The sequence below is a fragment of the Mastacembelus armatus genome, chromosome 6 (assembly GCF_900324485.2).
Source record: "Mastacembelus armatus chromosome 6, fMasArm1.2, whole genome shotgun sequence".
NCBI classification, from domain to species: domain Eukaryota; kingdom Metazoa; phylum Chordata; class Actinopteri; order Synbranchiformes; family Mastacembelidae; genus Mastacembelus; species Mastacembelus armatus.
Window position 1 is genome coordinate 7,272,153 of NC_046638.1, and position 11,018 is coordinate 7,283,170.

General features: G+C 40.8%; 1 protein-coding gene across 1 annotated transcript; it reads left to right on the forward strand.

Moving 5' to 3' along the window:
- The first annotated feature begins 100 nt into the window (after window positions 1-100).
- On the forward strand, window positions 101-6,048 carry taf3 (TAF3 RNA polymerase II, TATA box binding protein (TBP)-associated facto). Its single transcript, XM_026311970.1, has 7 exons — window positions 101-448; window positions 963-1,205; window positions 1,967-3,792; window positions 3,892-3,974; window positions 4,145-4,415; window positions 4,688-4,794; window positions 5,139-6,048. The coding sequence occupies exons 1-7, from the start codon at window positions 283-285 to the stop codon at window positions 5,251-5,253; spliced, it is 2,811 nt and encodes a 936-aa protein (XP_026167755.1). The 5' UTR covers window positions 101-282; the 3' UTR covers window positions 5,254-6,048.
- The last annotated feature ends 4,970 nt before the right edge of the window (window positions 6,049-11,018 follow it).

An 11,018-nucleotide genomic window follows, 5' to 3' on the forward strand; every position in this document is an offset into this window, starting at 1 on the left:
CGCATGTTCAGGCGGTGATGAACCGCTCGAACACAGCAGCGCTGCTTAGGCAAAACGCAGACTCCTGCGCATGCGCGATCTAGATTTCGGGATGGGTCTATCGATGGAATCAAGATGGCGACTCTGGCAAACGCGCCAATGTATTTACTGAAGTAGATGATCCAAAGTGACCGTTGTAGCGGCTTTTGTCAAGCCCTTAAGGGGTTTCGTGAAACATGAACACCGACGGCATGTTTTGGGAGCGCGATTGACCAGGATTAATACCGTAACGAAGTCAGCGAGATGTGCGAGAGCTATGCCCGCTCGCTGCTGCGTGTTTCGGTGGCGCAGATCTGCCAGGCTCTGGGCTGGGATGCGGTTCAGGTCACTGCGTGCGATCTGTTGTCCGATGTGCTGCATAGATATATCCAGCAGCTGGCAAGGGTCTGCCATCGCTATTCCGAGCTGTGTAAGTGCTTTATTTCTCACCACCAGTACTTTTTAACCCAGAAACATGAAGTACACGATCACGTTGTTGTTGACTGGTGCTGCAAGTTATAGCTGGCGCCCCCTACCAAACACAGATGTGTCAAAAGTACAGGAGCTACACAGCTAAGTAGCTTCCGCTGTTATTATTGTTGTTGTCTGTAGGGTGCTTACCAGCTGCGGTCAATACACTGTGAGTAATCAAATACATCAATTAGCAAATATGCAGTTTTCTGTACATAGTTCACTTTGTCAAGCTGAAACCTGTTGAGCATCGTTGCATCTGGTTTAAATGACAGCGTCAGTCAGGGCACTTCACTGTATGAGCAGCACAGTCAATGTAGTCAGGCTATTATCTGTCCTACTACTGTACATTGTATAGTTCAGGTAACAAGAAGAATGCTGTGTGTGTGTGTGTGTGTGTGAGTGTGTGTGTGTGTGTGCGTGTGCGTGTGCGCGCTGTGGTTTAATGTCTTGTTTTTATGCTGTTATTTCAGATGGAAGAACAGATCCGGTCCTGGATGATGTCGGCCAGGCCTTCAGGCTGCTGGGAGTGAGTTTGAGTGAACTGGAGGACTACGTCCATAACCTAGAGCCAGTGGCCTTCGCCCATCAAACACCACTCTTTCCTGTCAGCAAAAACAATGTCCTGCAGTTTCCCCAGCCTGGAGCCCGAGATGCAGAGGAAAGGAAGGACTACATTCCAGATTTCATGCCACCCCTGGTCTCCTTACAAGAAGGTCAGTAAATAAATGGTTAATGCACATTTGTGTGTTTTTATTCTGTTTTCCACAGTTTAAAAGTGTATTTGTGGTGGCCAACATGCTTCCAGCAAACCATAGCTTATTTAATATCAAGAATACATTCAGCTGTCAATATTTTCAAAAACGAATGTAGTCCACAACAGCTCTGCAATTTATCCCACGTTCGTGATGGTTATAATGTTAATTGCATTTATGTCAGTGAGGGTGAACTGTTTTACACAAACACCACAAACTGCAGCTTTATAGAGTTTTGACAAAAACTGAACATTATAAACTTCACATAGATTGTATTTGATTTAGCTAGACTTGCTTTATAAAGAAGTAACTAAGTGTATAGAACTATATCTTTGGCTAAGTGGGGAACAGTCTCTACAGTGCCAGAGACTGCTCATATAGTAAAGAGAGTAATAAAATGATGTAATAAATAAAGTAGAAATAAAAAATCTCACAAACAGACATAAAGCTGAATGAGAGGTAGAATGCGACAACCAGTCCCTATGAGAATAACTGGAACCAGATCCTAACATAAAAATAGTGGCGAGTAATACTGCACCTGATATTACTAATTGATACTGCATATGATACTTCTCAATGATATTGCACATTAATTTAATAATTGATATTATAATAATATAATTGATATAATAACCTGTATGTATGATAAAACAGATGTTACAGTTACCGTGAGAAATTTGAGTCATTCATTGAAAAATAATTTCTGTGCCTTTCCTCTATAGAAGAAGAAGAGGAAGAAGTCCTTGCTGACATGGGCACCTCAGCTGAAGCTATGCAGGTGGCACTGGAAGAGGATGAGGAAGAAATGGAAGATGATGAAACTGTCAATGATGAGAACCACCCACTGAAGAGGCACCAGGACAGTCCTGATGCAGCTGTGGGCATGATGCCTACCGCCAAGAGACCACGCATGTACCCTGGCCTCAGCCCAGAATGGGGGGTTGAGCCCAGGGAACCCCTTACCTCTCTCAATCCGCAACGTGTTCCCCCTGGCATGCTGCCTTCTCTTGATAGCCTTGACCCCCTGCCACCTGAAACGCATTCTGGAGTGCTGCCTTCCTTCAGACCTCAGCCTGTAGTACCAAAACACTCTGATGCAAAGGGCATCACCACTCCAGGAAGAAAGCCTAAGGTCTCATCACCTGGCAGACAACGGACTAAGTCCCCTAAAGGGGTTATTCCTGTTTCAGTGGGTGGCAGTCCCATCCATTCTCCAAAACCATCTAAGGAAAAGAAGAAATCCCCAGGCAGGACAAAGAGTCCTAAAAGTCCCAAGAGCCCAAAGATGGTTCCAGTTAAAGCATCTCAACCCCAGAACAGGACAGATGTTGTGCATAAACTACCGCTGTCTGCACTGAGTGAGAGGATGGGCAAAGAGAACATCCACATGCGTCAGAACATAGAGGACAGGGAGTTAACTGAGGGCTCCTTCAAGAAAGTAGAGCCTGACAATACAGCTATCGATGACTCCATTGATGCTGTGATTGCCAGAGCATGTGCCGAGCGGGAGCCGGACCCTTTTGCTTTCTCCTCTGGTTCTGATTCAGATAGCAATGGATTCTCCAGTCCTAAGAGATTGACCATTATGGAGCCATCTACACCTAAAGTCCCCAGTGTGACCAGCAGCTCTTTAAAAGACACATCGACACCACTTCACTTACAGTCACACACAGGAACAGTAAAGTGGACTTTCGATGATTCAATCAATGAGGTGATTCGAAAGGTCCAAGGAGGTCCGTCCGCACCCCAGTCAAACCAAGGAGACTATGTGTCGTCGGGATCGGCCTCGCCTCCTACTCCTGAATCACTACTCAAGGTGTTTGAGGAAAAGAACAAGCTTGTGCCAACAGTTGATGTCAAGAAAAAGTTGAAGAAAGAGCTCAGAACTAAAATGAAGAAGAAGGAAAGAGACAAGTCGAAAGACAAAGACCGGGAGAAGGATAAAAGCAAGCCGAAAGAGAAGAATAAGGATAAGAACAGGGATAAAAACAAGGAGTTTTCCAAGGATATCAAGATGCCCTGGAAGGAATATGGAATGAAAGACGATGAACTCTTCGTTCCACGAGATTTTGCACTACCTGAGGTCTCCATCAAGACAAAATCCCGAGATGGAGATGGCCCTAAGAAGGAGAAGGAGAAACATAAGGATAAAAAGAAGGATAAAGAAAAAAGTAAAAAGGACAAAGATAAGAGAGAAAAGGGTAAAGACAGAAGCAAGGATGACAGGCAGAAAGCATCTGCCTTAGCTCCCTTTGCCTCGCCTGAAGTCCCACCACTGTTCAGCCCCTCTGCCTGCCTTCGCATCCCCTCCATGCTTCCTCCATTGCCCCCAATCCTCCAGGATAAGGACATGAAGAGCAAGGAGAAGGACAAGAAGAAAGACAAGAAGGAGAAGAAGAAAAAGAAAGATAAGGAGAAGGATAAGGAGCGAGAAAAGGCCAAGGAAAAAGAGAGGGAGAAAGAAGAGAAGAGGAAGGACAAGGAGAGGGAAAAAGAAAAACGGGAAAAAGAGAAAGAGAAGGAAAAAGAGAGAATTCGATTGGAGAAGGTAACTTTTTTTTTTTTTTTTTGTTTTTGTTGTTTTTGTTTGATGTGTCACTGTGTTTGTGCGTCCCTGAGATGTACCTTGTCTTTGCTGTTTTTCCAGGTAAAAGTAGACACTCCTGCCGCCGTTCCATCTCCAGTTATCCCCAGACTGACGCTCCGGGTGGGAGCAGGCCAGGACAAAATGTAAACATCACTTAATGAAAGCAGTTACATTTTAAAACAGATTTTAAACACAAGATATCGATTGTAAATGACACCTATTACTACACCTTTAACTCAGTTATTATTCAGACATTTATTTACATTGTTACATCATATTCTGTTTATACTAACTTCTATTTGTCTGTCCATAGTGTTATCAGCAAGGTGGTTCCAAATTCAGAGCCCAAGACTCCTGCACCCAAGACCCCAACTGCCAAATCTGGGCCTGGCAATCGCCCTCGAACGCCTCCACCACCCCCGATACTCTCCCCTATCATACCCACCCTGCCTCCACTTCCCTCTCCACTTCCACCCCCTCCTGCCCCTTCAACTTTGCTCTCCCCGCCTCCTATGCTGTCTCCTGCAGCCTCCCTGAAAACGCCAGTCCGCAGTGTAGTCACAGAGACTGTCAGTACTTATGTGGTGAGAGCTTGTACTCCTAAAGTGTTTTTTTCTAAGAACTGGTACATATCACAGTAGTGTTTATAAGAAGATAGTTCTTCTTGTACCAGAAGTGTGTGTAGTGAGGTTAATCTTGATCACATTCTCTTCCGTCTAGGTGAATAGTTAGTTATACCTAAGGTAAAATGGACTGAATAATTGTTGACTGTCCTTTTCTTCACAAATCTGCATTGTTCATGTAACAGCGATTTTGTCTCTAGGTTAACGCTTTGTATTGTTTGCCTTTCACCAAGATTCTAGATGAAATGGGAAACAAGATCTGGATTTGTCCTGGGTGCAACAAACCCGATGATGGCAGTCCCATGATTGGTTGTGATGGCTGTGATGATTGGTATCACTGGTGAGACACTGATTTTTCTTGTGGTTTTTTTTTTTCTGGGTGGATAACATGGTTTGTAACTATCACCTGATGAGTCTCATAGTGGGAAAGGACAGGAAACAGGTTCTTCAGGTCATTGATTAACAGCTGGTATTACAGTTTTATTCCATTTGAGGGCAAGTATTAAACTTCTTTGATTGTAATTAATTCATTGACAGGACATGCCAAACTGAAAAAAGTCTTACTGAACCCAAACACCTGTAACAGTGTTCAAAGCTTGGCAGAAATGGAGTAGAAGAAGAAATGGGTGCTCCCTCAGCATCTTTTCATTAACTTTTTTTTTTTTTTCTCTCTTGTCTGTGCAGGCCTTGTGTTGGGCTTCTTGCAGCACCTCCCGAGGACCAGCAGTGGTTCTGTGTTAAATGTTCCAGCAAAAAGAAGGACAAAAAACACAAGAAAAGGAAACACAAACTGCATTGAGACTATGCAAAAAGCACATATTTTGGACTTTTTCGGACTGAAAGCCATCACTAATCACTTGTGGCACTGCTGTAAAATTAAAAAAAAAAAAAAGAAAGTTTAAAATTGTGGCTGATACTAACTTCTGATGATTTTTTTAATGATGTCAGCCATGATGCATTGTGAGTTTGTAAGAAAAAAAAAAAGGCTTTAACCATCACATATCCAGCCTTCATTTTCATGTAGGCTCCGCGGTTTTCCATTTTTCATCTATAAATTGTTTGCTTGTTGTTTTGGATGTTCAGACATAGGAGATCATGAAAATTATGTTTAAATGAGGAGACCATGACAATTTGTATAAGATAGATATAAGAAAGTTCAGCAAAGCAGAACCAGAGAACAACTAACATCCATCGTTTTTATTTCAGTTTCCTTTATGTTGCCACAAAAGAATTGACCTCTACGTGAAACCTTTCCTCAGTTTTCTGCAGTATGATTGAAATGTCATGTATATAATGATGGTGGTGTCAGGCTTGTACAAATGTGTAAATACCAACAGCCAAGCCAAGCGCATTCATTCTTAGGATTCTGACTTGTTAAATCCATTTTCAGATATTAGTTTTTAACTCAAATGATTTTCTGTAATTTCTGTACATTTTTTAAATTTAAAGTTTGTATTTTTATTTTTTTTTCTTCATAAGGATTTTTCCTGGAGTTATACTGTAGCTGTGCTTGTAATGTAATTCATTTCACTGATATTTCAATATTAAAGATGAACAGTCTGTGTACTCACAGACTTTAAGGCTGAAATCCTCATTAACATCAAAGCTGTTTTTCCATCAATCAATTTGTGCATATTTATTTTATATTCCACATGGATATACTTCTCAACATTTATCTTTTTTTCCCCCCAGTGGCTCATTTCCAAAAATAGATTGGAAATATTTTCAACTGGAATCTGTGAGCCGGTTACAGCTCATCTCCCTACCTGCTGTCTTTGCTGCAAGACGTAATAAACCTTATTTCCCATCAATCATTATGGGGAATGTAAGGTCTGTCTCCAATACAATGGATGAGCTGTTGGTGCTGATGAAGAAGGAGAGTTTACCAGAAATGCAGCCTTTTCAGCTGGTGACTGACTACATCAGTTTCTGTCTTAACATCGTCGCCACCAAGATGTAGCTGTGTTTCTCAACATACCCTGGGTCACACCCCAATTTAAACTCCTTAATAATACAAAGAGCTTACACGTCTGGAAACAAGGAGGTAAAAGGCATCCAGATGAGCTAAAGGTTACGATCAGGAAGGGTAAAGACCACTGCAGGAAGAACATGGAAGATCGGCTCAGTAAGAGCAAGACCAAAGAGATGGTGGATTTTCAGGAGAATAAACATAGACAAAGCCAGGGAGTGGTCATGGAGACTGCAGACATAAATACCTGGATGTATACATAGATAATAAATTTGAATGGACAGGCAACAACATCACTGCCCTGTATATATAAGGACAGAGTCAACTGTACATGTTAAGGGCACTTCCTTTGCAATACACTCATCAAATTTTTTTATGACTGTGGTGCAAGCAGATATTTTTAAGCAGTGAAATTGATTTTTTAAAAAAAGGCTAGCTCTGTTCTGAATTGCTCCCTGGACTCTGTGGAGGAGGTTGAAGATAAGAGAATGAGGATCAAACTGTTAGCCATCTTAAACAACAGATTTTTATTTTTTTCTCATGTTCCTGTCCATAGTTTGTATTACTTTTTTATAACTCTTTACTGTTTTCATACTCTATTTTACTATTTGTATTTCTGTTTTGTTGTTTTTTGCTTACTACCATAATATTAGACTTGTAAGGGGATTGATAATGTGTTACCTAATCTGATCTAATATAACACTTTGAGTTGCAGAGGTTGAATTTTGTTCCTATTCGTTTTAGACCTCGAATTGCCATGAGCTGAATTTTCTAACTGTGAACAGTTGGTTACAGATCAAGTTCAGGATCCTCCCTCGCAGCAGTCTGTTCAATGCATTAACCCAGATTTGACCCTATTTTGCTGACTTGTCATTCTACACTCAACCTACATAAGATATGTGGGTGTGCTCCATGATCACATTTCACCGGGTAGCCTCTCAAAAACACTATAGATGATGGTGAACCGATTTCTTCTCTTACATTCTGTCTAAAAATGTCTTCTATGCCATTTGCAGCAGTTGAATTTCCCTGAGTGACCACATGGTGTCAGTCTTCGTGCACGGACTCTGAGGCATGCTGCTTCTGACATATATAGACATCACTCACTGCAGGCTGACAAAAATATGTTTTGCCACATTATGAATTTAAGAGATGTAACAGGTGGCTCTTAGTTGACATGTGGAATTCTTGACTTGCAAATATGCCTTGTAGTGAAGCCAACTCCAGATGTGCTAGCTGCCATGAGAGAGTCTATAGGTGCCTTCGACTCTAAGTATTGTTTACAAGCTCTTAAACCCTATAAGGAACTAAGGTTTCCTAGAAAAGAATGCGCTGTTGGATAGTAAAACATGCTTCTCTCAGTTACTAGAGGACTATCATCTTATAAAGCAGCGTTCTATGATTAACTATTTTCCTGTCTTTGAAGTAAAATGTACTAGTTTAAGGTTTACAGGAAGAGTGCTCAACTGTATGGTAGATGATTTCATTACCAGTCGTGTGAGTATACGTACTAAACTCTGAAAGGTTTACCATGGATCTGGAAAAGCCAATTAAAAATCATAGTACTAAGGCTGGACTGGCTTTTATTAAATCTTGCTTGAAGGTTCATTTTTAAATTCTGGTGTGTTTTAGAGGTGATAAAAAGTCAGCTTTGTCATTTTCTTGTCTTGGATGCTGTTTAGGCCTCAACCCATGACCACACCAGGAAAACTTTCAGCCTTGCTACTCACACCATAATCAATCATTTCAGTTTTGTTCTAATTTACGTAAAGGGATTTTTGGCTAATTCTGTCCTTGATTTGTTCAGTGCCTTTTTTCAGTAAGTCACAGTTAAGATTAGATGAGACAAGATGAACCTTCATTAGTCCCATAGTGGGGAAATTCCAAGTTTAGTAAGAAATTGGATTAATCAATGGGCTCTCAGATACCTTTAGTATATATGGATGCTTGATATCATCTAGAGGTAGAAAACACACTTGACTCATTCACTTTTTAAACTTACCTAAAAACCCTTTTACTCATTCACTCTGAACATGTCTGCCATAGATGACTTTTTATGGAGATCTATTTGGTGTCCTCCACTAACCCTAAATGAAAGAGGAAGTGGAAAAAATGATGTGTGACCAGAAGAAAGAGGAAGTGGCTTCTGTCCATGCAAAATAAGCTGACATTTCAATATGGTATGGAAAATACCTTTAAATATGTATATAAAGTATATAAAGTACTTCTTTGTATGAAGACAAATGTCAAAAGGGTCATAGATACATAGCAACATCCTTTACTGAATAGTGTGTAATGCCAACATGCTAGTCCCTCTTGGTGCTGTGGTGGGCCACTCTCTCCCTCTTCAACCACACATGCTGGTGTCAGGTCTCATATGGTCTAAGCTTGTTGCAAGCATCTGTTGAAGCATAAATTTTACTGTGCAGTGCTGGTAAAGATAGAGCTTTGGCACATCTGACATAAAAAGGATTAAATTGTTTTGATCTTATTAGGTACATCTATTTTCACTTGCATCTACATTGCCTCTGAAACTGGACGCAATGCTCCTGTAATTAGACATATGCTGCTTATTAATCAATAATTGAAATTCAAGTGACATAACATCAGTTTTACTTATGCAGACAGTACTTGGCCTTCGTACACGATACGATGCACAGTGATCACCAAGCTGTGACAGTTTCAGTTTTAACCCACGAAAACACAGACAGTATTTGTTTGTGCAATCATTCCCAAGGGAACCCAAGAGTGTTAAAAAGGGAAAGCTGATGGTTGCTTTCACTCATTCTGAGGCCACCTGCAGTGCGGTAAACATGGTGCTATTTGACTTATTACACGACAGGCACGAGTGCTCTTTTTTTCAGCCTACTAACACCCTTTCACCCTTCACTGAAGATGTGCACAGGATGTGGCTACAATGGTGCATCTTTGCTGCATTTACATCCAGCTTTCAAAATTTCACTGAATTACAAATATAGTTCTTGTAACATCCACGTACCATTTTGTATTGTATTATTTTCTATTACCTCTTTTTCAATGAGGTTTCAACTATAAAGCATTTGTGCACAGAACATTATCATACTGTTGTTAGAACTTGTACATGTTTGCGGTGCTGTACATGATGCCTGTGGCACTGACTGCCATACTAAGTAGCAACACACTATACAGAACTGAATTTCAACATCAGCGTTTAAAATATTCATGTCAGCAGAAAGAGCAGTGCCGAAATGAAGACCATTTTGTGCCTTGATCAGAGGAAGTGGAGCTTCTTCATGCTGGCCTTCTCAGCCATCATACCCGCACATACTGACAGGGTACTATTTCAGCTGACTTCCCCATTTAATGTCATGTTACTGCAATGGGACACAACACCTATGGGAGAAAGAGACCTAGATTTAATTTCTCCTGGGTTTTGTGCAAAGAATGTTGTGTCAAATTACATTCAGATTTTTAAGTGGATGGCATAAGGACATGTCCAGGGTGTACCCCTGCCTTTCACCGAAAGAGAGCTGGGATAGGCTCCAGCAGATCTCTGTGACCCTAGTTAGGAATAAGCAGGTATGGATAATTGATGGATGGATGGATGGCATAATGACAGTTAAACATGATTTAAGTGTGTTAGTCATGAGACAATTCAGTTTGTGTTCACCAGTGTTCAGCAGCTTCAAAAAGACTTTGCTTTAGTCATATTCCTAACTATGCCTCAGTGCATAGGCAAATGAGCTTTGTCCAATGCAAATTAACATGTTTGGCAAGTTATGATAAAACTCTGCTGTCAGCCTCTCCAATATCCTCTGAATCCTGCTATCAGTTAATGATTTCAGCTTCTGGTTTAATTATATTATGGAAACCATTTCCAGTACTACATCTTGTGTAGAATTCCATACAAGTGATGGATAGAGTTTGATGTACATAATGCTCTGGAGTGTGGTACATAGACCTAAGGATGGACTTATAGGATAGTCATAGCCAGTTACTTTGAACCACTGTAGGTGTTTCAGTTTCCATGTAGATTGACTAAAGCCTGAAACTATTGGCTATTGTTCTATTGTTCTGTATAGTGCAATCTGTGTTTACTTAAAGTATCTGTGCTATCTACAACATTTGCTTATATTTTGACAGGCTATTTTATCCTTTCTCTACAATAATAATGTCAACTCTCAAAGCTCTCTACCCATCACCCTCGGTCACTGAGTTTTTGTCAGCCGATTCACTGAGGAACTGTGACACACACATTCCCATAGGCGCTGAATGCAGAATGGTGATGTTTACTTAGAGTATGCACAGGTGTTTGGTGATGAGCAGAATGTTTAATTACAAAATCAATGGCAGCTATAAAGTTTGGTAAACACATTTCCAGGAGTATGTCTTGCCTTGACCTTTATTTTCAGCACTTCACTGATTCAAATATATGACAACATACAATGAAGTGTGCCACAAAATCAGGACTTCTGGATGAGATCCTGTGGCAACTGTGTCAATGTTTCCTCTAATTTCCCCCATTCTGACAGTGGAAATAAATCACCCATGTCCAATTCCCAAAGTTTTCCTAATATGGGTGTCAATTAGTGCAACGAGTTCTACTGTGGCCACAG